Source organism: Pleuronectes platessa, chromosome 15 (genome assembly GCF_947347685.1).
Source record: "Pleuronectes platessa chromosome 15, fPlePla1.1, whole genome shotgun sequence".
Lineage (NCBI taxonomy): Eukaryota > Metazoa > Chordata > Actinopteri > Pleuronectiformes > Pleuronectidae > Pleuronectes > Pleuronectes platessa.
Genome location: NC_070640.1, coordinates 11892462 through 11918311, shown reverse-complemented (window position 1 = coordinate 11918311; position 25850 = coordinate 11892462). Strand labels below are relative to the sequence as shown.

At 41.5% G+C, this 25850-nt stretch overlaps 3 protein-coding genes across 4 annotated transcripts; all 3 read right to left on the bottom strand.

Moving 5' to 3' along the window:
• Positions 1–3670: 3670 nt before the first annotated feature.
• Positions 3671–7956, bottom strand: srsf1b (serine and arginine rich splicing factor 1b). The gene is made up of 5 exons (XM_053441007.1): positions 7511–7956; positions 6171–6412; positions 5908–6080; positions 5207–5471; positions 3671–4434 (listed from the first exon to the last, which is right to left on the bottom strand). Exons 1-4 carry the CDS (start codon positions 7696–7698, stop codon positions 5283–5285), a joined length of 792 nt encoding a protein of 263 aa, XP_053296982.1. The 5' UTR covers positions 7699–7956; the 3' UTR covers positions 3671–4434; positions 5207–5282.
• Positions 7957–8647: 691 nt separating this feature from the next.
• pigs (phosphatidylinositol glycan anchor biosynthesis, class S) lies at positions 8648–13781 on the bottom strand. The gene is made up of 12 exons (XM_053441284.1): positions 13527–13781; positions 12200–12339; positions 11963–12074; positions 11778–11867; positions 11580–11671; positions 10963–11203; positions 10708–10850; positions 10507–10621; positions 10252–10397; positions 10052–10152; positions 9756–9966; positions 8648–9213 (listed from the first exon to the last, which is right to left on the bottom strand). The coding sequence occupies exons 1-12, from the start codon at positions 13543–13545 to the stop codon at positions 8935–8937; spliced, it is 1689 nt and encodes a 562-aa protein (XP_053297259.1). The 5' UTR covers positions 13546–13781; the 3' UTR covers positions 8648–8934.
• A 1283-nt stretch (positions 13782–15064) lies between these two features.
• Positions 15065–25704, bottom strand: aldocb (aldolase C, fructose-bisphosphate, b). 2 transcript variants are annotated; one of them, XM_053441451.1, is made up of 9 exons: positions 25562–25704; positions 19553–19669; positions 18373–18584; positions 17903–17957; positions 17657–17817; positions 17413–17496; positions 17127–17301; positions 16348–16547; positions 15065–16240 (listed from the first exon to the last, which is right to left on the bottom strand). In XM_053441451.1, the coding sequence occupies exons 2-9, from the start codon at positions 19662–19664 to the stop codon at positions 16148–16150; spliced, it is 1092 nt and encodes a 363-aa protein (XP_053297426.1). In that variant the 5' UTR covers positions 19665–19669; positions 25562–25704; the 3' UTR covers positions 15065–16147. The 2 variants fall into 2 exon arrangements, with proteins under 2 accessions (XP_053297426.1, XP_053297427.1); XM_053441452.1 differs by lacking the exon at positions 25562–25704 and adding an exon at positions 19933–20121.
• Positions 25705–25850: the final 146 nt, after the last annotated feature.

Here is a 25850-nt window from a genome sequence, read left to right as displayed (position 1 = left end):
TCACAAATCAACTTCATATGTAATATTGGTTAAACACATGGTTGCACTTATCCCATTAACAACTGCATACTATGTTTTGAGTATATCAAATATGCTGCATGCTTATGTTTACACTGGGGATCACAGAGAAACAGCATTTCAATCCCGTCTATGTCCTGTACTACGGCAGAATTGACAATAAAGTTGTGTGTGTCTAGAATTACATCACAACACACGGGCAGACTTTTAACAGACATCAGAGGAATATTACTTCGAAGGGGATAGGATTAGGTTTTGGAGCTGATAGGTTGTGGGAATGATACACAAACTGTACTAGGAACTTCACAGCAGCCATGGTGTTCATTGCTTCTGGTTGTAATGTCCCAAACAGAAAAAAAAGGAGGGCACTTTTTCTCTTTTAAGGATAAAAGACAAACGTTGGTTGGAGTATCAGTTTTCATTTCATTTTTGGTGACAAGAATTGAAACCCTGACACAACAGCAATGGCATCCTGTTTCCAATAGCATTTGTGTACCAATGGGTGTTAAAACACAAACAGCAGCAACAACCTGTAAAAATGTACAATATCGAATGACTGAAACTAACAACGGCCCTGCAGCATGATTATAAAAACATTCTAATAACAACCTTCAGGCTAGTTGCATAAAATCACTTTCTCTTTACAGCTTATCAGTAGTTTTGTGTCCTCATCCCAATCGTTTCAGTGGGTTGTGTAATTTATGAATGTACGACTACTAAAACAAGAAAACTAAGATTATATGAAACTATAAAGGGGAACTTTTATTGAAGCCTCTGGAGTGAAAGACTGACCTAAGAGAAAAAAAGAACACTAGGGTCACATTCCCTTGTTCACTCCTTCCTCCACCGTTGATGGATTCCCACGCTCCTCATGTGCATGGATCCCTCCTTCTGGATTTGCTCCACAATACAGACAGACTTATCTGAAAAACAATCACTCATCGGGATGTCATCAGAGACTGTGTCTTTGAGGTCCAAGACAGGAAACACTCCTGTTTGGGATGTGTGAAGGCCAACTTGTTTGTTCCTCGCTGCAGGCTGAAGTCCAGAGTAGCCCTCCAACATACACACAAACTGTCATGCATCCCCAATAACTTTTGGACTGTATACAGATGCACACACGCAGACAAATTTGTAAGCTATAAAAAAACAATAAAAATATATATTAAAAATATCAAAAGAGTCCTGTACTGATAGCATATCATGTCATGTCGACACAAATAAACATGAATGATGTCCACAATCGGGGTGATTCTTACCTCTATATTGTTCTTTCTTCTCCTCTACTGCTTTCTGAATTGTGCACCTGATAATTTAATCTTTTTTTGATTCATCTTTGACTCTAACCGCAGTCTATCACCTCATCGTGTACGTCAGGGACACACCTGAGGCGGAAGCGCAAATACTGTGCGAGCCGCCACCTGACTGTTCACACAGGGAGCCATCCAGGAGGATGTTTTAGATGCTGGCTTGCCTGTCCACGGAGCCACGGGTGGTGACATCAGCAAATGTCCCTACTATGCTGCCAAAATGAGTAGGTTTTATACATCTCTTTGTATGCATCATGCTGTCATGAGGAACTGTTGTGAAGTGATATGACACTTCCTTATTTTTTTTCTGTTCATGCTGAAATAAAATGGATTCACTTGGTCTGACGTTGTTGATCACATCTTTATAAAACACCTCATTAGCTTCACACTACAAACCCTATGGGGGGGGAATGTTTTTTGAGAGAAGATTCCAGATTCATTCACTAGACTGGCACTCAGCAGAGCTCAACAGAGCCGTATAGGTTCATCTCTTATCGATGAAGCTTCCTTCTACCAAGTTGTGTGGTTATTGGTCCAGTAGTTTATTACATAAACCTGTTTACTGACAAATCAGAGATGAAAACATAACCTCCTTAGCAGAGGTAATAAAACCTCCACCCATTTATCAAGGAAATGCCACCAACATTAATAATTATTAGAAACACAACAGGAAATTAAAAGTAGAAAACATATAAAATATTTGGAGAATATCTAAATAGTTGACGGGTAATTTTCTGTTGGTCGACTTATCAGTTCATTTATTAAAAGCTAATTTTCCCCTGCTACTTAGTCTATAGGGTTTTTATATTGTGTTTTATTTTTATTGTATATATTGGTTTTACAATTGATTTTTATCGTGCACTGATACTGGTTGTACATAAAATTGCCCTTGAAGGATATTAAAGATTTTCTTTTATGGACAACTTTAGTTAATCACAAGCTGCACAAACCAAGCTAGAGCAGCAGAGGAACCCAGCAGCCAGCAGGGGGCAGCCTCAGGACATCACAGCAGACTGTGATTATTGTAAGGTGTCCGGATACAAGGTTGAAAAGTACTGGGTTATTCTCTAACAATAGGTTTTTAAAGTATGTTAAATCATCCAGTATCTAAAAGCTAAAAATATAAAAGTAACTTTTAGGTAACGCTGTGTGCTTAGTTACACTTTCCCATCTTCAAACTGGCAATATACTTAATTCTTAAAATTGTCAGGAATTCTCCTATTAATTGCTAAATGTCTTACTAATGTATACTAATTAAATATAAAAACAGGAAAAATTTTATTTAATTTAATTTAAAAAAAAAAAAACTGCGCGCGCAATTCCTGCGCAATGGGCTTCTGCGCAGAAAGTGCGCAGTAGTCTTCTGCGCAGGATGTGCGCTCGCAGTTTTTATTTTTTTATATTTAATTTAATTAAAATTGTATATTACATTTTTCGTCATCATTTCTCCGCGCTGGTTCAGGGGTAAATAATGCGGGTCTTCACAGGTGACTGACCTACACTACTGTAGCCGCCCGCCCTCCTCCCACAGGAGATTATGATTGTGTGTGTGTGTGTGGCCGCGGCGCCTCCCGGTTCTTCCCGGCACTACGCTACCGGTGCGAAAAGCCCAAGTATTAATCATGGGCGAGGAAAGGAGGCGGACTGCTTTTTGCAGCGCTTCTACCTCTGGTGCGTCCCCGGGGTTAGAGGATGATGGTGTGACGTTACTGTATTGTTTTACATTGCATGTGTCACGTCATGATAAATCAGTCTCCTGTACCGCCCTCCCAGCATTTTGCGCCCTAGGTAACCGCCTATGTCGCTTGTACCAGGAGCCGCCCCTGATTCCATTCAACCTACGTTCTTAGGATTCCACGGACATTAAAAAAAAAAAAAAGCTTGACTTATCGGTTTGAACGAACTATTTCAACCATTATCTGTAATTTGGCTTTTAATGTTTGCGTACGAGATGCATTTTGTTATATTATGAAGAAAATAATATAAGTTCAGTTTAATGCCAACTTACTCATTTCAAATTGAGAAATCCCATGCCCAAAGGTAGAGGGGAAATCATCCTAGCAGAAAAAACTGTCAATATGTTTCTGAAGCAGTTACTATTATGGATACCCATCCAGATTCCGAATAACATTTATTAAAAAAATGATCCCGTACAATTATTTTGTAGGGCAATGGTCAATTAATATTTTGAAAAACAAGAACCAAATATATATATATATACCCCATTTATGTTGTTTGGCAACTATTATAGCGCTAGATCCTTATTTTCGCACATTAAAAAATGACTTAAAGCTCGTTGAACGTAATAATGAGAACAGTGTGAACACCTTCAGTCTGCATCATGAGTTTTGTAAAGATATTTAATACTAAAATCAAAATACATTTTCCTAAATGACCTAAATACTGACACATTATTGCAAAATGTAAAAACACAATTGCATGTCATGCATACAGATTTTGTAGGCTTTTGTGTAAAGCCCTTTGAGGCATCCAAAATACTGAACAAGAAAAACACTAACATTTACTTGTGTTATCGAAACTTTTATTAAAAGAGAATAAAGCTTTGAGATACTGAAGATCATACCTAAGAAAATAAACCAGAAATCATCCTTCTCTGGAAAGACTGACTTAAGAAAAAGATACAAACCACGTTAAGGTCACAATCCCTTGTCGCCTCCCTCTTCCCTCCCTCCACCGATGTTAATGGTTGCCCACTAGTTACCACTTCTTATGCGTCTTGATCCATCCTGCACTTCCCAGCCCGCTTCTTGGTTTTGATCCAAGCTTTGCTCTTATTAATTCACTTTTTAAAAATCCGAAAAAATAATTCGCTCGTCATGTCGCCGTCGGTAATTGTGTCTTTGAGGTCCAAAAGGAAATTGGAAAAAATTATTTGGATAATTTGAAAGCCAATTTACTTCGAATAGCCGACTATGATTCCGGTTTGTGCGTTTATGTGGACAGGGCCAGGGGTCGGGATCCTCTCCCTGCAAAATGCTCCCATGCTCCTGCTCCATGTATCCATCCCGAAGCCTAATCCTAATCCTGATCTGATCCTGAATCCTGATCCAGCTCCGGAATGGGGAGACATGAGCCCAGTCCAAACCTTCAGAATACCAGCAGAACCAAAGAGAAGGAGGCAAGTTAGAATCACACCTTCACAAATTACTTAAAAATGTCAATGAATACATCTATGAGGGAGTTTACGTTGAGAAAAACAAGGGACACTTCCATGATCAATCCCAAAAACTAAGGTATACTTAAGATAGTAAAAGATGAGCAAAAGCAAAGAACACAAGCTTTGGGTTTTGAAATACAAAGTGGTGAGCAGAATGTGCCAATATTCAAAACATTCAATAATGCGCTCTACTGTCAAGTGTATGTTAAAAAAAGAAGCTGGACAGCCTTATAATGCAGATTTCATAGATGACAGGGCACAGCCATCATACCATTGGTGCCATATTTGACTCCTCCTCCTCCTGTTTATCCTAATATGAACTGTTTCCTCTGTTCCCATCCTATCCTGTTCCTCTGATCTCTACAGAGAGACACACAAGAAGGTCAAAGGACAATAGTAAATGCTTGAAGAAGTAAATTCTTAAAAGAAACTAAACATGAAGCATACAACGAGCACAATCAGCACAGGAGAAGTGGAAAGGAGGGGGAGAGATGGCTAGCAGAGACATAGTTTTGAGAATTTAAAAAAGGGAAGCATGGCATAGTGAATAATGCCATGTACACAGACCAGATGGGTTGTGTACTTGTGGTCAGCAAAAAAAACGAAAATAAAAAACTGCGAAAAAGAAAGTTGGGAAAAGCGAGCACACAACACAACAGCATGAAGGGGTCACAAACAAGATGATACGTGGTCAGTATACATGATCTGTAATTTGATGTGAAGATTTCCTCTCCAGCTCCGAGGTACACCATTACTTTGGTTACGGTCAGGTGAGTCTAGGTGCGAGAGCGAGAACGGGAGCGGGACCGACGGGGAGAGTAACGTGGAGATGCCCTGTTGCGACGGGGGGAGTAGCCGCGTGAGCCGCTCTTGCTCCGGCTTCGACTGCGGCTACGAGAGCGCGAACGCCCGTAGCTGGGACTGCGAGGACCGTCCTCCTTCACCCCAATGTAGGCCGTCTCTCCCTGAACACACACACATTAGGGAATATTAATTTCCACGTGCAAGTTACAACATGAGAAAGAAATACCTGCAGCCACAAACGGGATACATTTTTGTTTGCACATTTACCGTATCTGGACGTCACAACTATATATTCTTAAGTCTAAAGTTCCTTTGGCCATAATATTCTGATAAAAATAAGCAAATCACCCAAGACTTTGATTACCCCAAAAGACCATTGTTGTCGCCATCACTCGACAAATGACACACATAGGCAGAATTATGATGCAAAGCAACATCATCTCACCATTCAAACTTAACATTGGCCTTTACTTACTGCCCAGTTGTTGTCACTCCACACTCCTGCCTTCTTCATTTGAGAAAATATTAAAACTTCCAGTTCGGCGTTCCATGGCCATTCCTTATCAAGATAGCTTAACGCTGTAACACTTTACGTACCTCATGAGAACGAAACTTGGTGTTATCCAAATTACGGAGAGCGTAGACCATGTCTTCTTTCCGCACAAACTCCACTACGCCGGTGCCATCACGGTAAACATCAGCATAACATACGTCACCTGCCTCTCGCATGTGATCCTTCAGGTCCTGCCAGCTTCCACTGGGGGGAAGACCTGACATGAAGATGGGGTATAAATTTGTAAATTCAACTCTTAAACTTTAGTTTCAAGAACAATCTGCAATGAGAGGAACACAACACTCACCTGACACAATAACCCTGTGCTCAGAGCGTCGGGACGGGGGACCGTACCTTCCCCTCGGGGGTCCCATGCCTCCACTACCACCACCACCACCCCCACCACCACCACCTCCTCCTCCCCTTCCTCCTCCTTCTCCGCCGCCCCCACCACCACCGCCTCCCCTCCCTCCTCTTGGAAACTCAACACGCAGGCGGTATCCATCGTAGTCATAACCATCACGCCCATGAACAGCATCCTCAGCATCCCTGTGGAAACAGACAGTTACAGATCAGCAAACTTGAATGAGCTTAATAAACACAGAGCCAAGATATCATTCAACCCAACTGGCTTATGAAACCCAGGAGAAACTAAACTTATACGATTCATTTTATACTGATTACAAGAAATTGAGCTGTTGAAAATGAAATAGTTGAAGAGTATAATATGACACGAAAATTACAAAAAGATTGTGAAGTGGTTCTGAGCTAAAATGGTGTCTCGCTCTTGGCACTGCAAAATATTGGTAATTTCTAGCTTGGAAGCCAGTGCAGCAGCCAGTTAATCTCACAATTAAGAGTCTGTATCAGTGCAAATGGGCTTATTATAATACAGTTTTTAGAAAAGCTTCGTATGAAGATAAAACTATTACTTGATATAATTTAATAGTTTATGGTATCAGACCCAGGGAAAGGGCTTTACTCATCCTATAATGGTACTTGATGAACTGAGCGATCTCAGTGACTTTGCTGTTTGAAATACGATCGTCTTTGTATGAGGGAAGGGTGTAAAAACATCCATCACTGAATCTTGGCACCAGAATCAAAGCACGTTACACAAGAGTGGTTTATTTCGCATTGAAATGCAGGTAAGGGGGTGAAATATAACAAATAAACGATATCGCAATGCACAAGAGAGCAACAATGTTATTAGTGATTAAATTATTCCGTTTGTTATTTAGAAGATTGCTTATAGTTAAAATGTGAATATTATTGAACATAAATTACTGAATATTTTATATAGCCATTATTATTTGAGTCTTATGAGAGATAGAATGCAGTCAAACTGGTTTCATTCTGTGTAAACCAGGGGAAGTGGTTGATTTTTACATTTGAGGAGCATGTGTTTATAACTGATTAGCCAACCACCAGTGTAATCGATTCATATACTTCCCGCCATTAAATCGACCATCCGGTTGAATAAACGTCTTTATAAAAAAAGGAACACCATTCATTTAAATATGATGCATTGGTTACCAGATGAACCGTTTCTTTTTATGAGTGTGTGGCTGCAGCTTTAGTAAAACGGCTTTGGGGGAAACTACACGGGAGATAGCGCCGAGACATGGCGGGGCACCGCAGGCTCACCTCGGGTCCTCGAACTGCACGAAGGCGAACGGTGGTCCTCCTCTCCGGTTCTTCAGATCGATATCACGGATCGCCCCATATTTGTAGAACAGGTCTTCGACGTCTTTTGAGCGGATGTCTGGCGGGAGATTCCCCACGTAGATACGGCAGTCGTTGCTCCCCGCGGGTCCACGGATGACGCCGGACATGATCGCAACAAACTCGCTAATGTACGGAAGTTAGCAAGTCGGCTAACAGCACTTCTCCTCGCGAAAAGACGACAAAATGGCGCTTAGGTCGCAAAGAGACGCGTAGGAATGCACGTTGATTATTTAGTTACGGCTGCGTCTTACTGGAAGCTGCGGATCTTCCAGGGAAACGACAAAGCATTCAGATAACAAAGGCTCAAAGTTGCGAGTTGTGGTTCAGCGCCTTCCGCCTACTACACGTGTTCTTCTTTGTGCTAAATGGCGTGCAGCAACTGGCTTTAAAGATGCGCACAGCGCCACCAGCTGGAGCGCTAGGTTACATCCTCTAGCAGAGGTGCACAGCAGGTTCATCACTAGAGGGGATTCTTGGATACAGCAAAGTCAAACCTCGACATCCAGTTGGGTTGTGTTCCAGAGCTCTCGACTAAATCACGTTATCTTTATCGGGATATACAAATGGAAAATCAAACACCCCTATTCTATACAACAAAGCAAAGTTCATCTACAAATATTTATGAAGAACCTGACTATCACATAATAAATAAAAAATGTGATTTGATCAAAAGTTCAAGATGTGCAATTAAATTGTGTTTAAATAGAGATTCACATTACTTCAATGTATACATAATGGATTAACAAACACAGAAAGTGCTTTAGTTTGCCAAGTGATAAAAACAATCAAAAGACTAAAACAGTGAGATCCCATTAAAAGCTCAAATAATACCCAGTAAATTGACCTTGTATTTGTCAAAACTAGTTTTTCCAATGTAAAAAAAACGTTTACCACTCAGCTTTGAAAAAAGTCCCTCCCATTTTTATTTGATATATATATATATATATATATATATCTATATATAGATATATGGATCTATATATATATATATCAAATCTGGTATTCTCATTTCAAGGTATTTCGAGAGACCGGTCAGGTATAAAACACAAAAACGAGTTACACCTTGGTCTTTATTTGTTAATAACTTATAAAGTGGAATTCAAATATAAAACGTTTGCAAATTTACAACAATTCAAGCTTTCAATAGTACAGTGTCGGACAGCCACAGCATTCTTTCAATAAAAGCTTATGATAAACACAATCCCTCACATCCCTCACATGAAACAATAAATATTATACACAACTGTAAACCAAACAGTTCAAGGCTGTAAACAAGCCATTCTTCATGCTTCCTTTGTACCTAAATGTCAAGGCCACTCACAAAACAGCTAATTATGTGTTTCTCAGTCCTTTTTGGCTTGTTTTTCTCTGCGTCTCTGTCGAGCATCAGACAATATTTTGAGCAGCGACAGCAGGATGGGCACACACATGGGTAGGAAGAGTGGTATGTAGATAGCAAACTTCTGGTCATCAGGGAAGTAGAGGAGGTGGAGAAGCGACGGGTCGAAGAACGCCCTCTCTGATGCCAAGATGGCCTCTTTACTGTACTGCAAAGCGAAGCCCAGGTTCCCAGACTCTAGCTCAGCCACAGCCAGCTGCAGAGATGTGACAGCGCTGGACACCTGAAAGATGGATACAAAAATAAAAAAACAATGATTCAACAGATGCAACAAAGAGAAGCAATTATTTCTTCTTTTATTATATATTTACATACCAATTATCGCAGAGCCGTTAGTACACTAATCATGTTTCTGCCAGAGAGCCACTCACAGGATCGACATCTATTCCGTGAAGCAAGTTTCCGCACAGGTACACAAATTATACAACAGGTCTGTTTTAGTTAATCTTAGCTTTTTCATGGGAGGAGCTGTACGCATATTTCATGCTCAGTTTTGAGTTTATGCAACAGTTCTGAGGCCCCAGACCTTTTTTTGATCATGAACAAGGATGAGCTGTAAGCATTGATTCAGAGGAACCAGGCCAGTCAGTTTCTACTTTAGACTGAGATCCCCCAGAACGGAGCTGTACATCGCCTGATATGAACATCCACAATTGATTTTTAAATACTAAACTATATTTCCACAAAGACTATATTTGAAGCTCATCTCACACTGAAATGCACATATATTGCCAACCCAGAAATGTAGCTGCGTGTGGATCTTACCAGTTCAGCAATGTTGTCATTGATCACGATGTTGCCTATCTGGTCCAACAGCTGTGCCAGTGAGGTGATGGTGGTCGTTGCTGTGGCGATATTTTCCACACTCCGACTCCACATGAGGCGATCCAGCTCCCAATCAGCGAGTCCTGCGCTGCCACACGGTGCCACCAGGAAGCCTGGGGGAGGGGAGGACAACTGCACGCCGAGCAGCAGGCTGACGGGATGCAGGACAGCTAAGTTACCTCGTGTCTTCAGGAAAAGTATAAAAGAACAACTGGCTCCTGGTGGTGTCCACTTACCGAAGCTGAGCAAGGAAGACTCCCATAACTTTAGCCATGTTGATGTTGATGTCAACAGGGAACGCAGCCTCTGGTCCATAGAAATCATTTACATTGTAAACCTGTAAAAACATTGATACGACCATTTTTGTTGAGTGAAACCCAAAACAACACATAGTGCAAGTGCAAAATCGAATTCCTCTATTACAAGAGGATCTCACCATGATTCCACCCCACCGAGGAGAGTGAAAAGCATTAGACTTCACTTGTTGTTTCTTGCGGTCATGGATGTGAAGAGGTGAATGGTGGGCATCCGGGACGTACAGGAGAAAATTCAACACTGGGTTGGAAGATGCAGCATTCGAGCCTTGATTGCAAATGTTAAAAAAAAAAACTCTTATATATGAAAACACCAGAAAATAAACATCAAGTTTCCTCTTTGCTGCAAAAGATTCAGTGTGACTTTTATCTATTACCAAGTCTGGCCTCCACGGGGTTGATGACGTGTGCAAGGCTGTCAGCGTTGATTGTGTAGGAGCTGAGACTGCTGTCAAAGCGAGGGTTGACGCCAAGCACGGCATAATATAAGGTCTGTAAGGAGAATACACGCTTTAACGAACAGTGGCTGAGTATCTTGGCAGTAGCTTAAAATGAACACACATGCACACACGCAGTACCTGAGAGTCGATGCTAAAGTTGGCGACAGGGGCCAGTTTTGTAAGCAAAGGCTGGATGTAGGTCTGCACAGCACCCTCTATGTCCCAGTTTAGCCGGTGGGACTTTGGGTCTGGGTTCAACAGACTGAAAGTTATCTCATAACCTAAAGAGAAGAACAAGCAGATAACATGAGTCTCCATAGATTTGAGGTGTATACTGAGTAGAACAGAAACTAAGTGGGCCCATTTTGTGGCCGTGGTGAAACAAATACCAACCTGGGCTGGATTTGAAGGCCCTCATACTGTCAGCGATGCTCTCCTTGCTGCCAGGGCTGAGACGGACTCGGTCGCTGAGGGCAGCGGTGATGTCGGTGTGGCTGAAAGACATCACCTGCAGCACCTGCTTAACTCGAGGCTCCATGTGAGTCAGCAGTTGATTTAGAGTCTTGCCCACTCTCATCTGAGCACCAATACGAAGCAAGGCCGTCCGTCTCTGACCGATATACACGTCAACATCCTGAGAAGAATGAAGGGACCGGTGGTTATTGTATTTTCTTCAACTTCTCTTAAATTACTCCTATTTATATTTGCAATCAGTGCATAAGGTACTATATTAAACTATATTTCAACATTAAGCACCATTGAAAGTTTCCATAATTTTTTATGTGGAGATGCTGCTTGACCACACAGATCAATCAACTTATCCATTTATCAAAACATTAAACTATACGCAGACTTTAATCAACCCTTTTATAAGCAAATACATGTTAATGAAAAGCAAAAGCAACTAGGAAATATCTAGTGAAGGCCTCTCACCACCACAGGTAATAAATAACAGGACGCTCTTGACAGAAATGCAGGAAAAATTCCAGGACATCTAGAGGAATTTCTACCTGAGGCAGCAGTGAAGAGGACTCTGGGATCACGTACACAACCAAAGAACCACACGGACTCTCGCTGAGTGTGTGCAGAGCCAGATCTGCCTCTACACATGAAAAAGCAAGAGAGACGGAGAGAGGTTACTATCTGAGGTCTGACTGAAATAACTAAATGTTTACATGTGCTGATTCTACAGGCAGACAGCATCTCACCTGCAGCTGTCGGCTGGTTCAGGGCATCCTCCTCCATGACTGTGGCTGTGCGGTACTTTGTTTCATATCTGTACCTCAAAGCTGTGTCCTCTGTAAACAAATAAATTTGACACAATAATGACACTGCACCCCTCATATACGTGTGACATCATCATATAAGATCAGAGACAGTGTTAGTAAATCACCATCTACTCTGTGTTCCTCATCCTGCGTCTGCGTCAGTGGGACCTTCTTCTGTTGTTCTGGTGTTACAGTGCCACGTGCAAACACAACCTCCACATCAGCACTCAACTGGAGCTGCGAAGAAAGAAAAATGAAGATGGAAACATTTAATTAAAGGTACACATGTATTACACATGGAAGATAAAGTGAAATAAGATTGGGGGGGGGGGGGGTTGTAATTATTGGATGAACAAACAAACCTGCAGCTTAGCCAACTCATTTATCTGACTGACAGGCAACCATGCGCGGTATGTTTCAGTTGTCCGCCACCACAGAGGGACTCCCACGATGATGACCACCACTGCTATGGACACAGCAGCCAGCTGGCCTCGTCGACGCTCTGAGAGATACAGACACACAGATCAGCCTAAAATAGTTTTATTGTGCACACCAAACATCCAAATGGTGAAAAAACATGATCTCAATGACTTTGACATGATTGTTGGTGCTTGGAAACATCTGGGGAGCCTCAGTTTGAAGAAGCAAATGCCTGGCTAATAATGGAGATCAGAGGAGAATGACCACACTGGTTTAGGCTGAATGTAAGCAGACCATAACACGGATAACAAAGTATCTTAGAAAGTATTACACTTCAAAACATGAGGCAAATGTGCAACAACAGCAGAGGACATTACTCCTGCCACACAAGAACAGAAATCTGAGGCTGTGAGGCGGTAGGAACATGCTCAGCAAAGTTGAGGGTTTAAGATTGGGGGGGGGGGGGTTAACTTCTTTTGATCTATTTGGATTTCTGCTGAGGCTGGATTTAATTAGTTTCAAATTAGTCATCAACTGCCTGAATCCATGTTGCCGGCTGCTGATGGTGTTGTGATTTCGGGTTATTAAAAACCAGTATATCACTAAAAGCCTGTGAATCGTCAAGCCTGTCTGATTAGCCCTATTTACCGTTGTCCCTGTAATATCCCTTGCTGTATTATGACATTGTGGCCAACAAAAAAGAATTGCACTATAATGTGACATACCTGGATTTTACACTAGATTAGCAAAGAAGATTGATTCCTCTCGTTTGACTCACTTACAATATGTTTACATCAATGTGTTTATACCATTAGACTTAGCTAGATGCTGCATTTATAAAGATACATGGCAGATTTGCTGACGACTTTATCAACATTCAGGAAACCTCTGCAAGCCCTGGCTTTTGCTTTAAAGCTACACAAGCAAAGAGTGAAGGGGACTGATGTGTTTCCAGGTGTTTAAGAGTTCAGATGTTGGAGACAACCGGGGCGTAATAAAGAAGGGAAGATAATAAATGACAAAAACACCAGCAGGTCCTCTTGCAGTGTCCTCAGTGGACATAGGGAGGACATCACTGCTGCTACTGCGGCTAGTTAGCATTTAGCTTCAGAGGTTCACAATTACATGAGGAAAGCAGCTGCATCAAGCCACTACGTCACTACGACTGTTGTACGCGTTAAAGAGGCTGTGGTTAGTTACGGAATTGGTTTTAATTATTCCTCTTTTACAGAAACAGCTCGTACAGAATGCAGATGTGAGTTTACTCACCTACTTCCGCGGTCGCCATTTCTGTCAGTGAACTGGGCGAGGTGTGTTTGGTTTTGAGCTATGGAGTCACGTGACCCACATAGAAACCGGTAATGTCATCAAACAGGATGTTCTGTAGGACATACAAGGACCATGAAAACCTTCGATAATGAGCCGTCAACAGACAACTCCACTCCTGTAGTGACAGTGTCAGTGCTCATAGATCCGAGGAATCTATGATGTCATGTATTAATATCATCTTTCTGTAACCGTCGCCCAATCCGGAGCCATTCCGGGCCTCACTGGTGTAAATATGGAGCGCACAAACATAACGTTGGGACATTTTGTCTACTAGCGCCCCGTGTGGTCGTTTCAGCCATAGCAGCATAAGAACTGACATGGAAAATTCTATTACTTTAATCTAAACACAACAGCTTGATATAAAGACACAAGTAGTAGCAGTAGAAATAACAACAACAATCCTGCTTTCAAAATATCATTCAAGTACCTCAGTATTACTTGTGAAACTTCTTTAGTGTAGATTGATTCTAATTGATGTTATTAGTATCATAGATGTAATCATATATATACACATTATATATTATAAATACATTCAGGGAATTTTTTTAGTTGGCCTGAGTGAAGCTGATTTAGCCTGTTTCATTTACAGTTGGGTATTTTTATTATTTAACAAGGCATCATTCTGTTTAAATTGATCATTTGTATATGAAAAGTGATCAAATAGATAAATGTGGTGGTGTAAAAAGAACAATATTTACCAGTGAAATGTGGCGGAGTTGCTGCACAAAGAAGCATGAAATTAAAATACTTTGTCTAAATATATAACATATATAATAATATTCTATTACATGTAAAAGTTAGCCGAGGAATATTTTTCTTGCATCAAAAGGAAAACATTTATCCTTGTGGCTGATGCATAATTTGAAGTTTAGTTTATTAAGCTGTTAATACTGATTCATCAATGCATAGATAGCATTTCAATGCTAAAGCTGGTTGGGTAAAAAAACCTTTTAACTGTGGGTTGTGTCCAAAGCGATCACAAGATAAATCTGAGGGATCTGAGGGGGGATTAACATGAGAGGAAACAAAAATGTAGATTCACCTCAATAGGGAGTTACTGATATTGATTTTACTTTTGTATGAAACAGGTATTTCACTGGATCCTGCTCTCACAGATACTTGTGTTCTCTGGAGAGCAGTTCATATTTGACAAGCGGCCGCAACCAGATAAAAAGGGAAAAAGGGTCTGAAGCCAGAACACTTGGACACCAATTATTTTTAATATTTTTCTAAGCGTAGTTAATGTCATTCTTAAAAGGAAAAACTCTTCCTGAAAATAACTCTACCACTGGAAAGGAGAAGAGTAAAAGTAGCATTTAAAGGAAATACCCAATTACTTCAAATTCATACTGAAGCACAGTCCCTGAGCAAGTTACTTTCCACTACTGACTGAAACTACAGCTGGGATTATGTCACTGAATAGAATATATCATAACATTGTGTTCATAAGCATAAGAGCCAAAACATCACACACAGGGATCTCTGCATCTTTTTTTATTTTTAGTTTATTTGTCTCCACTATTTGACACACCAAGTGCTTCAAGAACAATATTAACATCACAGACATCACAGAAATCCAACACAGCAGTGAACTCTTCCCCCGCCGCCGACCCCACGAGTTGGTCCACATCATACGTACGTCAAAAGAAACCACGTGTTCTTCTCGTGGAGCTGGATGAGGGGAATCAGGAAGAGGGGCGGAGGGGGGATGACACACAAGCATCACATAATATCGACACTCACACACAACTGAATACATTGAGTACTGTATGTGATTTAAAGCGAAAGTTATACTTAGAATTGACATGAGCAGACGTTAGTTGGGCTTGGGAGTGTGAGAACAGATAGGTTAGGCTGAATCATACGGACGCATCCTGGTGTGTAATGTTGTTAACGTGGGCCTCTACTGACCTCTGCTGGAGCTACATCTGTCTGACAGTACAACAAGCAACCCACAGTCGCTCAAAAGATCAACTGGGTAGGAAATGACTCCACGCTGGCTCTTTTGTTTCGTCTCTCACCGGATAGTGCTGATGCTGCTAATGATCGTTTGGTCCCAGTGTTGGGGAGATGGTTAGTGAGGCATTTTGAGAATTTGAAGCCGGCACTTTGTTCAGACACAAGCGACAACACACAAGCTGATCTGTCCTGCTCTGGAGTGGTTCAAGATTGGTTCAAGATTTGTCGTGAGCGGGGGATGAAGTCGGAAAGCACAAGATGTGGAGACAGCTGCAGTTCAGAGGAGGCAGGAACTGAATACTGACTGATTATCTGATCCTATAATAAGATTTAGCAGAGTCTAACTTCCTGTCTCTGAGCCCGGTGAAACAGGTACAGACAAGAAATTAAAAACAGTTGTCCTCTCCTCATAAATCTCATACTTTTAGTATTCTTGGTTCACAATATGTTTTTTAACACACATACCTAATCATTTTAATAACTATGACAACTCTAAAGTACAGTAGACAGCGCAGGCCTGTGATTTATGGAGGCGTGAGGGGAAATAGCAGAGCAGGTATAGACTTTAACTAGTCCACAGTAGTATGTGGACGATCGATGTTTTAATAGGCGTGATCAACCACGAAGAGAGACTTTGCCGATGCTCCACCAGCTCCAGAAGACTCGTACTTGCCGAGCGCAGCCTGACTGTTTGCCTGAAGAAGACAGAGAAGAGACAAGAAAAGTGAAAAAAAGAATAAGGCACGATGGAAGTTTAAGTGGATGTGACTGAGTGTGGCGTGCATTCATTGTTTTGTCTGACCTCAGCGCGTTTGAGGTATTCCTCGGTGGCGGCCTTCTCGTTGCTCAGCTCTCCTTTCCATGCATTGAGGGCGGAGGCCTGCAGGGCGCGGCCGAAGGAGAAAGTCAGGGCCCAGGGCTTGGCGAGCGGACAGGTGTTGATGGCGTTGAGGTTCACGCTGGCCTCCTCTTCAGACTGGCCGCCTGACAAGAAGGTCACTCCTGAAAAGACAGACACAAAGAAATACGAACATTATCGACCTGTTCGAACCAGATTTAAGAAAATGTTAATCTGTTACTCTCTTTTTCTGAGCATGGGATGAACAAGTAATTAATGTGACAATAGATAACAATAAATACAGAATATATACTGCAAAACATGCACGCATATATGCTGATGCTTTATTTCATGGATAAATAAATAACCAATAATATCAATCATTTCTTATGTATTTTCCCATTTTATAATAAACTGATTAGCCAGTTTATTATAAAAATGTTTTCCCAATTTTAATATCAAGAATGTACCTTTACATTCTTGATATTTATAAATTATACTTGCCAGATATTACCAACTAGCTAGTAGCTAAAGTAGCTGCAATATAATTGGGCCAAAAAAAAAGTGTTTCTCTTTCCATTCTACAAATAAATTGAATCGAGAAAACAAACAATTTATCATTAACTGTCGGTATTTTCCATTAAGTGTGAAAGGGCGATTATTGGGGGGGCTACAACCTCATTCCCCCTTTAAATTACGCCCTAGTTTATTATATATCTTTAAAACATCCATCTGTCTCTGACCTGTGACTGCTGGAGGCACAGTGCGGCGCAGGGCGGTGACAGTAGCCATGGCGATTTCCTCGCCGCTGTACTTGGTGGGGCAGGAGTGTCCGGCTGTGACCATGTTGGGTTTCAGCAGTGTCCCCTCCAGGTACACATGGTGGTCTGACAGAGACTTGTACACAGCAGCTAGAACCTAACAGCAGAAGACAGATATATATATACTGATTGTTAAAAGACTGTAGCAGCATATATGTAGTCAAATGAGGACACAGACATTTTTCATATATAATCCTCTTTAAATTACCTTCTCAGTGACATACTGGCAACGCTTCAGGTCATGGTCTCCGTCAGGAAGGATCTCAGGCTCCACAATAGGAACGATACCATTCTAGGAGACATTATTAAGAATAGCTTTAATGTTATATACTTATTTGACAGGTTCTACATAGATACACTTCCAATTTTGAACTGGGATTGGGGAATGCTTTTGAAAAACCTATGGGAATAAATCTGTAAGTCAACTGACTGAAATGCTTAGTCACACCAACCTGCTGGCAGATGCTAGCATATCTTGCCAGTACGTTAGCATTCTCAAGGATGGCCAGCTCAGACGGCGTGGTGTCGCTGATCTTCAGCACACAGCGCCACTTGGCAAAGTCGGCGCCGTCCTTCTTGTACTGCGCGCAGCGCTCAGACAGCCCGTCCAGACCTGTACACAGAGCCGTTCCATCAGAAACACAGCAGCAGTGGGTTTTATTCAATTTTTTAAACTGAGTTTCTCTAAAGGTTCCTACCCTGAGTGGTGGTTTCTCCATTTGTTCCAGCAAGGGGCACGACACCTTTGTCCACCTGTAAAGACAGACACAGTAATTATTATAAAATTACATTGTGTACAGGTGAAATTACACCAATTTCTCAACTGCATCAATCTTTTCTTCAAAAAATATTTCTACAACCTACTGCAGATAGGACCTGAAAGCTCTTTGACACAGCCTGTCCTCAAAACCTGATCTTCTCCTTTTGGGTCTGTGTGATTGTCTAAACATGCTGACAGTGATTCGGTGTTTCATATACAGAGCCTTTTTCATTTTACTTGTCAAACACATGATCACTGTCTTTCTGCCAGCTTAACTGAAATCCTAGGCTGCAGTATAACATCAACACAGTGGATGTGGGTACGTTAAGAGCCCAAGCAAACAGCCAACAAATAACAAAGAGAAGATGAGGTTTGGACTGTGAGACCACACCCCCTAGCCAACTTTACCTTGATTCCAACAACCATGCCGCGGTCCTGGATGAGCTTGGCGAAGCATGTGCCGTCGTCTGTGTTCTGGTAGAGGGTTTCATGGAAGAAGATGACCCCTCCGATGCAGTTGTCCATGCGCTGGTCAGCTGTGAAGAGCAGCTGGCGGTAGCGGCGCCTGTTCTCCTCTGTGTTCTCAACCCCGATGGGGTTGAAACGTTTGGTCATGCTGCCTGTAAATGGTACAATGATTCATGCATGTTCAAATGAAGACAGAGGTCATTCGTGTGTGATATACAGTCACTGAAGAGTTAATTTTACAGTTTTACAATGCCTGCAGTTTTTATTATTCATCTATCCAATAACTACGGAGCCCCTAGGTCCAGACAGGTTTTTAATGTAATGTGCATTATTATATTATATAATAACTTCATATGCACCCAGCCACCAGGATGAAGAGAACTCGGCTAATCAAGTTTTATTTTCAACTAAGCATATCAAAAATTTCTTGCGGCTATTGTACAGAGACATCATCAGCAGGAATTGTTGCTGCACCAATATTAACTTGTTCCAACAAGGTCATTATCTGGTGCAAACATGTTTATATTTAGTGTGAACAAGATATTTATCATGTTGGAACACATTTTTATCAATAGGATTGGAAAAATCCCCTGTCAGGACTTTAGGGGCTCCATAAATATCGGTATTGTTTATCATTCAAGGGTTGTTTGGCAGCTGAAGCCATTCCCAGATGACATTGGGCTTTGTAAAAATATTTTTCAATATGTAATGTAATGTAATCATAAAATACTATATTGACCGATCGTGATCACTTAAAATGTGTCCAAATTTGTTCAGATGAAAATCTATGTGAAAGGGTCCTAATTTACTAATTAATTATCCAAAGTTAGTTTTATAGTGATGCTGTAAAACTAACAATCAAAGCTGAACCATGTATCTTGCTCTGTTAATGATGAATAGAAGGTTTGGTGGCACATTATCATGAGGAGTTTAAGTATATATTGTACCAGGTTTAAAAAAGATGAACATTATGTACAATCCAATGTTGATGTAACAAATAATTCATTCAGTTAAGTAAAATTGGGACAATGAAGCACCCCTGAAGCAACTGGGGATCCCAGCTCTTGAAAAGAAAAGAAAACCTATACATTTTTGCAACCACAGACTCTCTTGCACCTACCGGTGGACTCATCGGCTGCGAGGATGCCTTTTCCTGGAGCGACTATCCTCAGAGCGATGTCCTGCAGTTCCTTCTTCTGCTCAGGAGTCAGTGCGGGGTACTGGTGAGTCATGGTGGCTGAAAGAGGAAGAGGAAGAGAGTGAGAGGTTGCATTGTTTCACGGTGTGCTGGTTTGGACGACTGCCCGGCGCAGGCCTCATTTCATGTCGCTCTGTTGTCCCCCAACATGGCCACCTCACTGCAGGACTGAGCTCCTCTGAGGGCAGGGGGGATGGGCGGCAAGGACGAAAACGTGCGAGTGATACCAGTGACTTTGAGCCGAAGAAAAAAATAAGAGCCAGATAGGAATAGACACATAAAGCTTCCTCATTTGCATTTACATCATCCAAGGTTGAATATTACTGTGTTGAAGTCAATGTCTCTTTGATGCGCTGTCAGGTCTCAGTCACACAGGATCCGTTTGGTGGCAGCAGCCACCACGCTGTCACGACGTGCCAACACGCACACGACAAGGCCTCAAACCGGATTATTTTGTTCCCTATTCCCTTCTCCACTCTGTCGTAAATAAGCAGTTGCATAACCCAACCCCGCCCCCTCTGATCCGCAGAAGACAGAGAGGGAGCGATTATGTAACACGGCTCCTGTGTACCCTGCTGCCAGTCCTCATTATGGCTGCAGGACTGGATGCACAGAGGCCAGTTTCTCTCTCCTCAGCAACACTGTGCCCTCTCCTGTTTTCCCACAAATGACATTAGACCCCTTTATATGCAATGCACGTACACATGCCTTTTACATCTTTTCATTAAGTTTATATCACACTTGCACCTCCTCACTGAAGAATGCTGCTTCTGCTTCCTGACTACAAAGGGATGCATACACGATAAACACAAGGGATTTTAAAATTCCCATTTTCACCCACCCCTTAAACGCACCACTCCCACTAATACACACTGTGCCAGGGAACAAGTTGTGACTTATCTTTCTGGTCGACTACACCAGTTGCCAAGGCGATCCCAACTCCCGGCCACACTGTATGCTGCAGAGTATGTGCACAATACTGGATCAGTTATAGACGACTCTGTTTGATGGGTGGAGGTGACACCTTTACTGAGGCTTGCATGGACAGCCCCACGCAGCCGTGTATTGAGGTGTTGCTGCCCGAACTATTCACAATGAAATCAACATAATTGTTTGACCACAGTTAATATAGAGCGCATCCCTTCATGAAGTCTAACACCCTATCTCACAATGCTAGAACAATGTTAGAAACTGAAGGTTTTTGTTCTGTTTCACTCACTTAAGCGAAACCGCTTAAAAAGTTGTTGGCTTCTTCATTGGCCCATATCGCACTCCTCCATTAAGTTCCAATAAAATCGGCTCAGTAGTATTTGCGTGCCTGCTTACAGACTAACAGCAAAGAAAACATAACCTTCATGGCGAAGGTTAAAATTAGGCTTAGCAGGACGCTATGGAGTCTTAACTGCGAGTCCACCTCCATTCTATTCTTTACACACTTTTAAATTATAAACTCTTGTGACCATTTAAATCCCCAACGAAGGCTGGTTTGGACGCTGACCGACATTCCCGGTATCCTCTGTGTTAATCCTCAGCTTAAGATAGATGAGATAACAACCTTTGGAGCACATGCACACACACAAAGGCAGTCAATGAAAACAGTGAGTGGTTACCACAACACAAATGTCAAGCGCGGCTCGCTGTTGATAGTTAGATTCTACATGCAGGTGGAAAGGAGGCGTCCCGACCTGCAGGGTACAACTCGTCTCCTGAGGGGAAAGAGCTAGAGCGGGAGTTTACACTGCAGACAAACTACTTCAATATCTAAAGCAGAGTGTCTAAACGTGATAGTGAAGAGTGCAGGCATGTCCCTGCACCACTATTAGCCTGACGAAACTCACACTAACAAATACCTGCTATCTTCTGTGAGTTCCTGCATGCTTCGTCAATACAGTTTCGCTGACTCTTGGCACAGTGTGGTTGGGTTTGTGTTGAGAAAACGTTGCAAACTTTGCATAATCAAGTCTAAGTTTTACGCAATGTTGAGTGAACCAAATGACAGCGAGCTGTAAGACACAATGATGCCATATGTGGGTAAGTTTGTTAATCACCTGAGAGCGTGAAATGGAACCTTGAAGGACAGAGAGACTTTCCTCTGACATGTGATCCGCCTGCAGCCGGTTCGGTGACAAATCACTGCTGAACACATATTGTGTACAAAATACTTAGACATACATATAGTATCCACCGCTCTACTTATTAACTATTCTGCCATTTGGTTTGCAAATATATCCAATGGTTTAAAAACCCAAACATGATGGCAAAACCAAACATGTAGAAAAATTCAGCTATTTAGATTTCTGAAAATTAAAATGATCATATGAGGTTAAATCTAACAAAGAGGAAGCAGTGACAGCAACAGACTCATCGCAGGATGTTTCACATGTAGAGGAGATATTGCATTTGTCAGTATTAGTTGTGTAAGTGTAAGAGCATCAATGCTGTCCAAGACAAGATAAGTATTTTCTACACAGGAATGACACTTTTCTATATCTATTTATTGTATTATTTATATGCCTGTATATTTATAGTTTCTGAAACCAGCAATGATCTAACTTTGAAACTTTGACCAGGCCTGTCTCCCATTCTGAATTTCTCTCTTTTATCAACAAGTCTACAACCTGATTACTGCAACTGTAAATTCGCAAAGAGATTTGGATGGGGGACAACACAGCATCATTTGCTGAATGTCCATTGATTTAGTTTATTCTATCTTTCACTCTCCTTATGTGTCTCAATGAAATGGTCTCCAAAATCACTATGAAGGATCCAGTTTATGTTGCGTGCTCAGCAATAGACCTGCTTTAGGACGAGCACCAGAGGTAAGACAACCAGAAGAATGTGACGCCATCAAGCAGAGCTTAATTTGAACGTGGGAACAACATGAAGGATTCAGTCAAGTGAAGCGAGAGAGTTCTTCTCCTTTAGAGATACTGTCTGATAAGCTGCTGTCTACAGCGATTAATTGGGTTAATGGGTTTATTCGAGTATTCTGGCCGAGACTTAATTTCCTGGAGTAATCTAAAAAAATAGCGACAGGCCTCATAGATTTCCGTGTATGCCCTTGAGATTGGTCACTCCACGCTGCTTAAGTTGATTAAATGCAGTCGTGGTTACACAGATCCTTGGAATCAATCAATAACTTTTGCTTAATGCTTTTATATAGTGAGATTCAAGTTTCACAACTTTCAACCGTATTCTGGTAACCTCTTGATCTCTGATGAGAGAATGCATGTTTGTATTTGTTCCAAGGGCATGAAAATAATCTCCCTTATCAAGAGAAATGCAGCCTGCAACAAAAAAGTCACTTTGACATGATTTGAAGTGGCTGTTGTCACGCAGCAACACTGGTGACGAGGTTTATCTTCCACTTTTCATACAGTGTGGAGGAGCTATTTTGGGACAAAGAGCATCACTGCATTATTTGATAAAAAACTGCTTTGACATACACAACACAATGTAAGCCGTTATTAATTAAACAAATAAAAATAGAAAAAAATCCATTTAAATTTGTTTGATTTAGCAAGTTTTAATAGTGAGAGATATAATAGTAAATGTCCACGAGATATAATAGTGAGAAAGCTGAGAAGATCACTATTTATTGTCTTTATCTGGTGTTTTCCCTTCAGCCTGTTGCACAGTGGTCGACCAACACAAGACGCCATTTCTGCACTGCGACATCAGGATGTAATGCCCAACTCCCTCCTGTGGCGTCATGCGGTACCACTGGCATCACGATCTTTATATGTAAATTCACATTTTAACAACAATTCAATTTAAGGTTTATTTGGACACTGGTTAAGACAAGAGGAGAATAGATACATATGTTCCCTGTCTGAAACACACTCCGGCTAGTGTACCTACTGCTTCTGTCTACTTGTCAGTCCACTTACCAACCAAGGATGCACTAAGAGATCACAAATATACTGTGTGTATAACAACTCAATCTGCATCTCTAGAAATCCTGCTGCAGCTCATTTCTTGAAGCATTGAACTGCAAGGTGTTTGAAGCTTGCATACTATAATATGTAGTACTGGTAAGGCTGCAGGCAGGGACTCAGCGTGGGTAATCTCCGTAAATAGTATATAGTGTAGTAGTTATTATAGTCATAAGGATGTAGGGAGAGGATGGGAGCGTTTGAAGGGAAAATAGGATCACGTTTTTGCTGCCATGTCTGTATCATCACCAGCTGGAGATTGACCCACCTTCTTTTTTCTCTTCTCTACATTGCAAGCTGCTAGAGCTTTGAGGAGGTAAAATGGCTCCCACAGCAGCACGATAGTCAAAAGTGAAAAGCCTTGCTTGCTGTGCAGCGTTTTGTTACCACACAGCTGCTGGCCTTGAGAGTGATGCACGTCCCTGTGTTTGGACTCTTTGTATTTTCAGAACGTGGTGCTGCAGCGCTTCCAGAGCACTGTTTCCAATGCAGCTCTCTGAGACATCACGTCAGAGTCGCGATGCAGTTGAGAGAGAGGTTGATACTGATAACAATGTTTGGGTTACAAAGTAGTGTGATGATTCTCTCTTTAACAACCCTAAACTTAACTCTTTTCAATTGTAATTTACATGAACATTGGTAAATGTTTTCAATTCCATAGTATATAGATAAAGAAAAGCTAGTTTTAGGTTAAGGGTACAAAGTAGTACATTTAGTACTGTCTGTACAAACATGATTCTTCATTTATAATATTTATATACAGTACAGGAATATATATATTTTTTAATTATCTTTAACATTGAGTGATTTTCACAAATTTAATTTATTTATCTTGATTTAAAAAAATGTATGAGTCTGTGTAATTTGGTGCCGATCCAAATAAAAATCGGGATCTTCTGTTATATTCGTTTATACAAATTTGCATACCCTGTATAGCTGATGTCATTATTTAATAATGGATTTGATGATCATGAATTGATTAACAGTCAATCACCATTTTTGTAAATATTCACTACTTCCTGCCTAAAAATGAATGGTAATAGTCTTCTTAGAGTTTTTAGTATTTTCCTAAATATTCACTTAGTGAGGAAAATACTTGGAAAATTAGTTGACGGTGGAAATAAAGTATTTGTTACAGTTTCAGTGCTTATAATATATATATATATATATATATATATATATATATATATATATATATATATATATATATAACTTATTTAGGTTTCCAATGATCTCTTCACCATACTATTAATAATGCACATATAGCTTGCAGATATTGTCAAATCATTTCAGCTCTACAGCAAACACTGACAATCTCTCTAGGATGAAGTCTGCTTGTGGAAATATACCGGGATGTGCTGCAACTACACAGATGTGTCACTCGGCAGGAACTGCTGCACGTACACCCGCCTCCCTCCCATCACAGCAGAGAGGAGGAGGAGGAGGAGGAGGAGGAGGAGGAGGAGGAGGAGGGAGGTCTACGTGCCTCGGCTCAGATACACACAGACAGACACCCCTCCTCACCCCCCCTCCCCATCACACCACTCACCATGTTAAAGAACATAATCTATTTTAGCCTTACATCATATTTAACCGTGTAAAACTGGAGGTTTTGTCGTGCGGTCGCAAGCCGAACTGACGCAACAGGCTCGCCCTTGAAGGTCATCCTCTTTTCTTTTTTTTTGGTGGTGCTCTTCCGGTTGCGTATTTCGATAATGTGCCCAAAACGCGCCACTTTAAACAGATACGTCGAAAAGGTGGAAGAGTCGTAATAGTTTTTGCGTCAAAAAAGAAAGCACACGACGTCGTTTACTGTCGCGGGTACTAAATGTACCACCACGTACACGAGCGACGAGAGAGGAGGGTTAAGTTAGGATTGGGTTGAGCGGAGCATCCTCTTCATCCTCATCTTCCTCGTCCATTTTGTTATAATCTTTGTAGGTGGATAGATAAGGGATTAGGAGAAAGTGTGTGTGTGTCTGTGTGTGTGTGTTACCTGCTGATGGCTGTCGGGCTGTGAAGAGATCAGGTGAGTGCTGCTCGGCGGATGAGGGACAATCTCCTGTTTCACTGCAGCAGCGCAACGTGACTCATTTAAAGTGCTCGAGACCAGGGCGGGGCGGACGTAACTGCGTCATCGTTACGAGCCGACGCAAGAACAGCCGATGCGCATGCGCAGGGGAAGGGTCTCCTCTGCCCGGCGTGTGCATGCAGCATGATTCTGCAAGTTTTCAATGACGTGACACTGGATAAAACATCACATCTGCAGCATCTGTGCGGATTTT

Bases quoted from the DNA above. Each gene is read 5' to 3' on its own strand.
- srsf1b (XM_053441007.1), bottom strand. From the start codon at position 7,698: ATGTCCGGCGTCATCCGTGGACCCGCGGGGAGCAACGACTGCCGTATC. The intron at 6,413-7,510 runs GTGAGCCTGCGG...CTGTTTCCACAG, and splicing joins GTGCAGTTCGAGGACCCGAG to GGATGCTGAGGATGCTGTTC. The intron at 6,081-6,170 runs GTGAGTGTTGTG...TCTTCATGTCAG, and splicing joins GCACAGGGTTATTGTGTCAG to GTCTTCCCCCCAGTGGAAGC.
- pigs (XM_053441284.1), bottom strand. The intron at 12,075-12,199 runs GTTTGTTTGTTC...CTTTCTTCGCAG, and splicing joins ATGAGTTGGCTAAGCTGCAG to CTCCAGTTGAGTGCTGATGT. The intron at 11,204-11,579 runs GTAGAAATTCCT...CATTCTTCTCAG, and splicing joins CCTCTTCACTGCTGCCTCAG to GATGTTGACGTGTATATCGG.
- aldocb (XM_053441451.1), bottom strand. From the start codon at position 19,664: ATGACTCACCAGTACCCCGCACTGACTCCTGAGCAGAAGAAGGAACTG. The intron at 17,958-18,372 runs GTAAAGTTGGCT...CTGTCTTTACAG, and splicing joins GCATGGTTGTTGGAATCAAG to GTGGACAAAGGTGTCGTGCC. The intron at 17,302-17,412 runs GTAATTTAAAGA...TTCTGCTGTTAG, and splicing joins GCCAGTATGTCACTGAGAAG to GTTCTAGCTGCTGTGTACAA.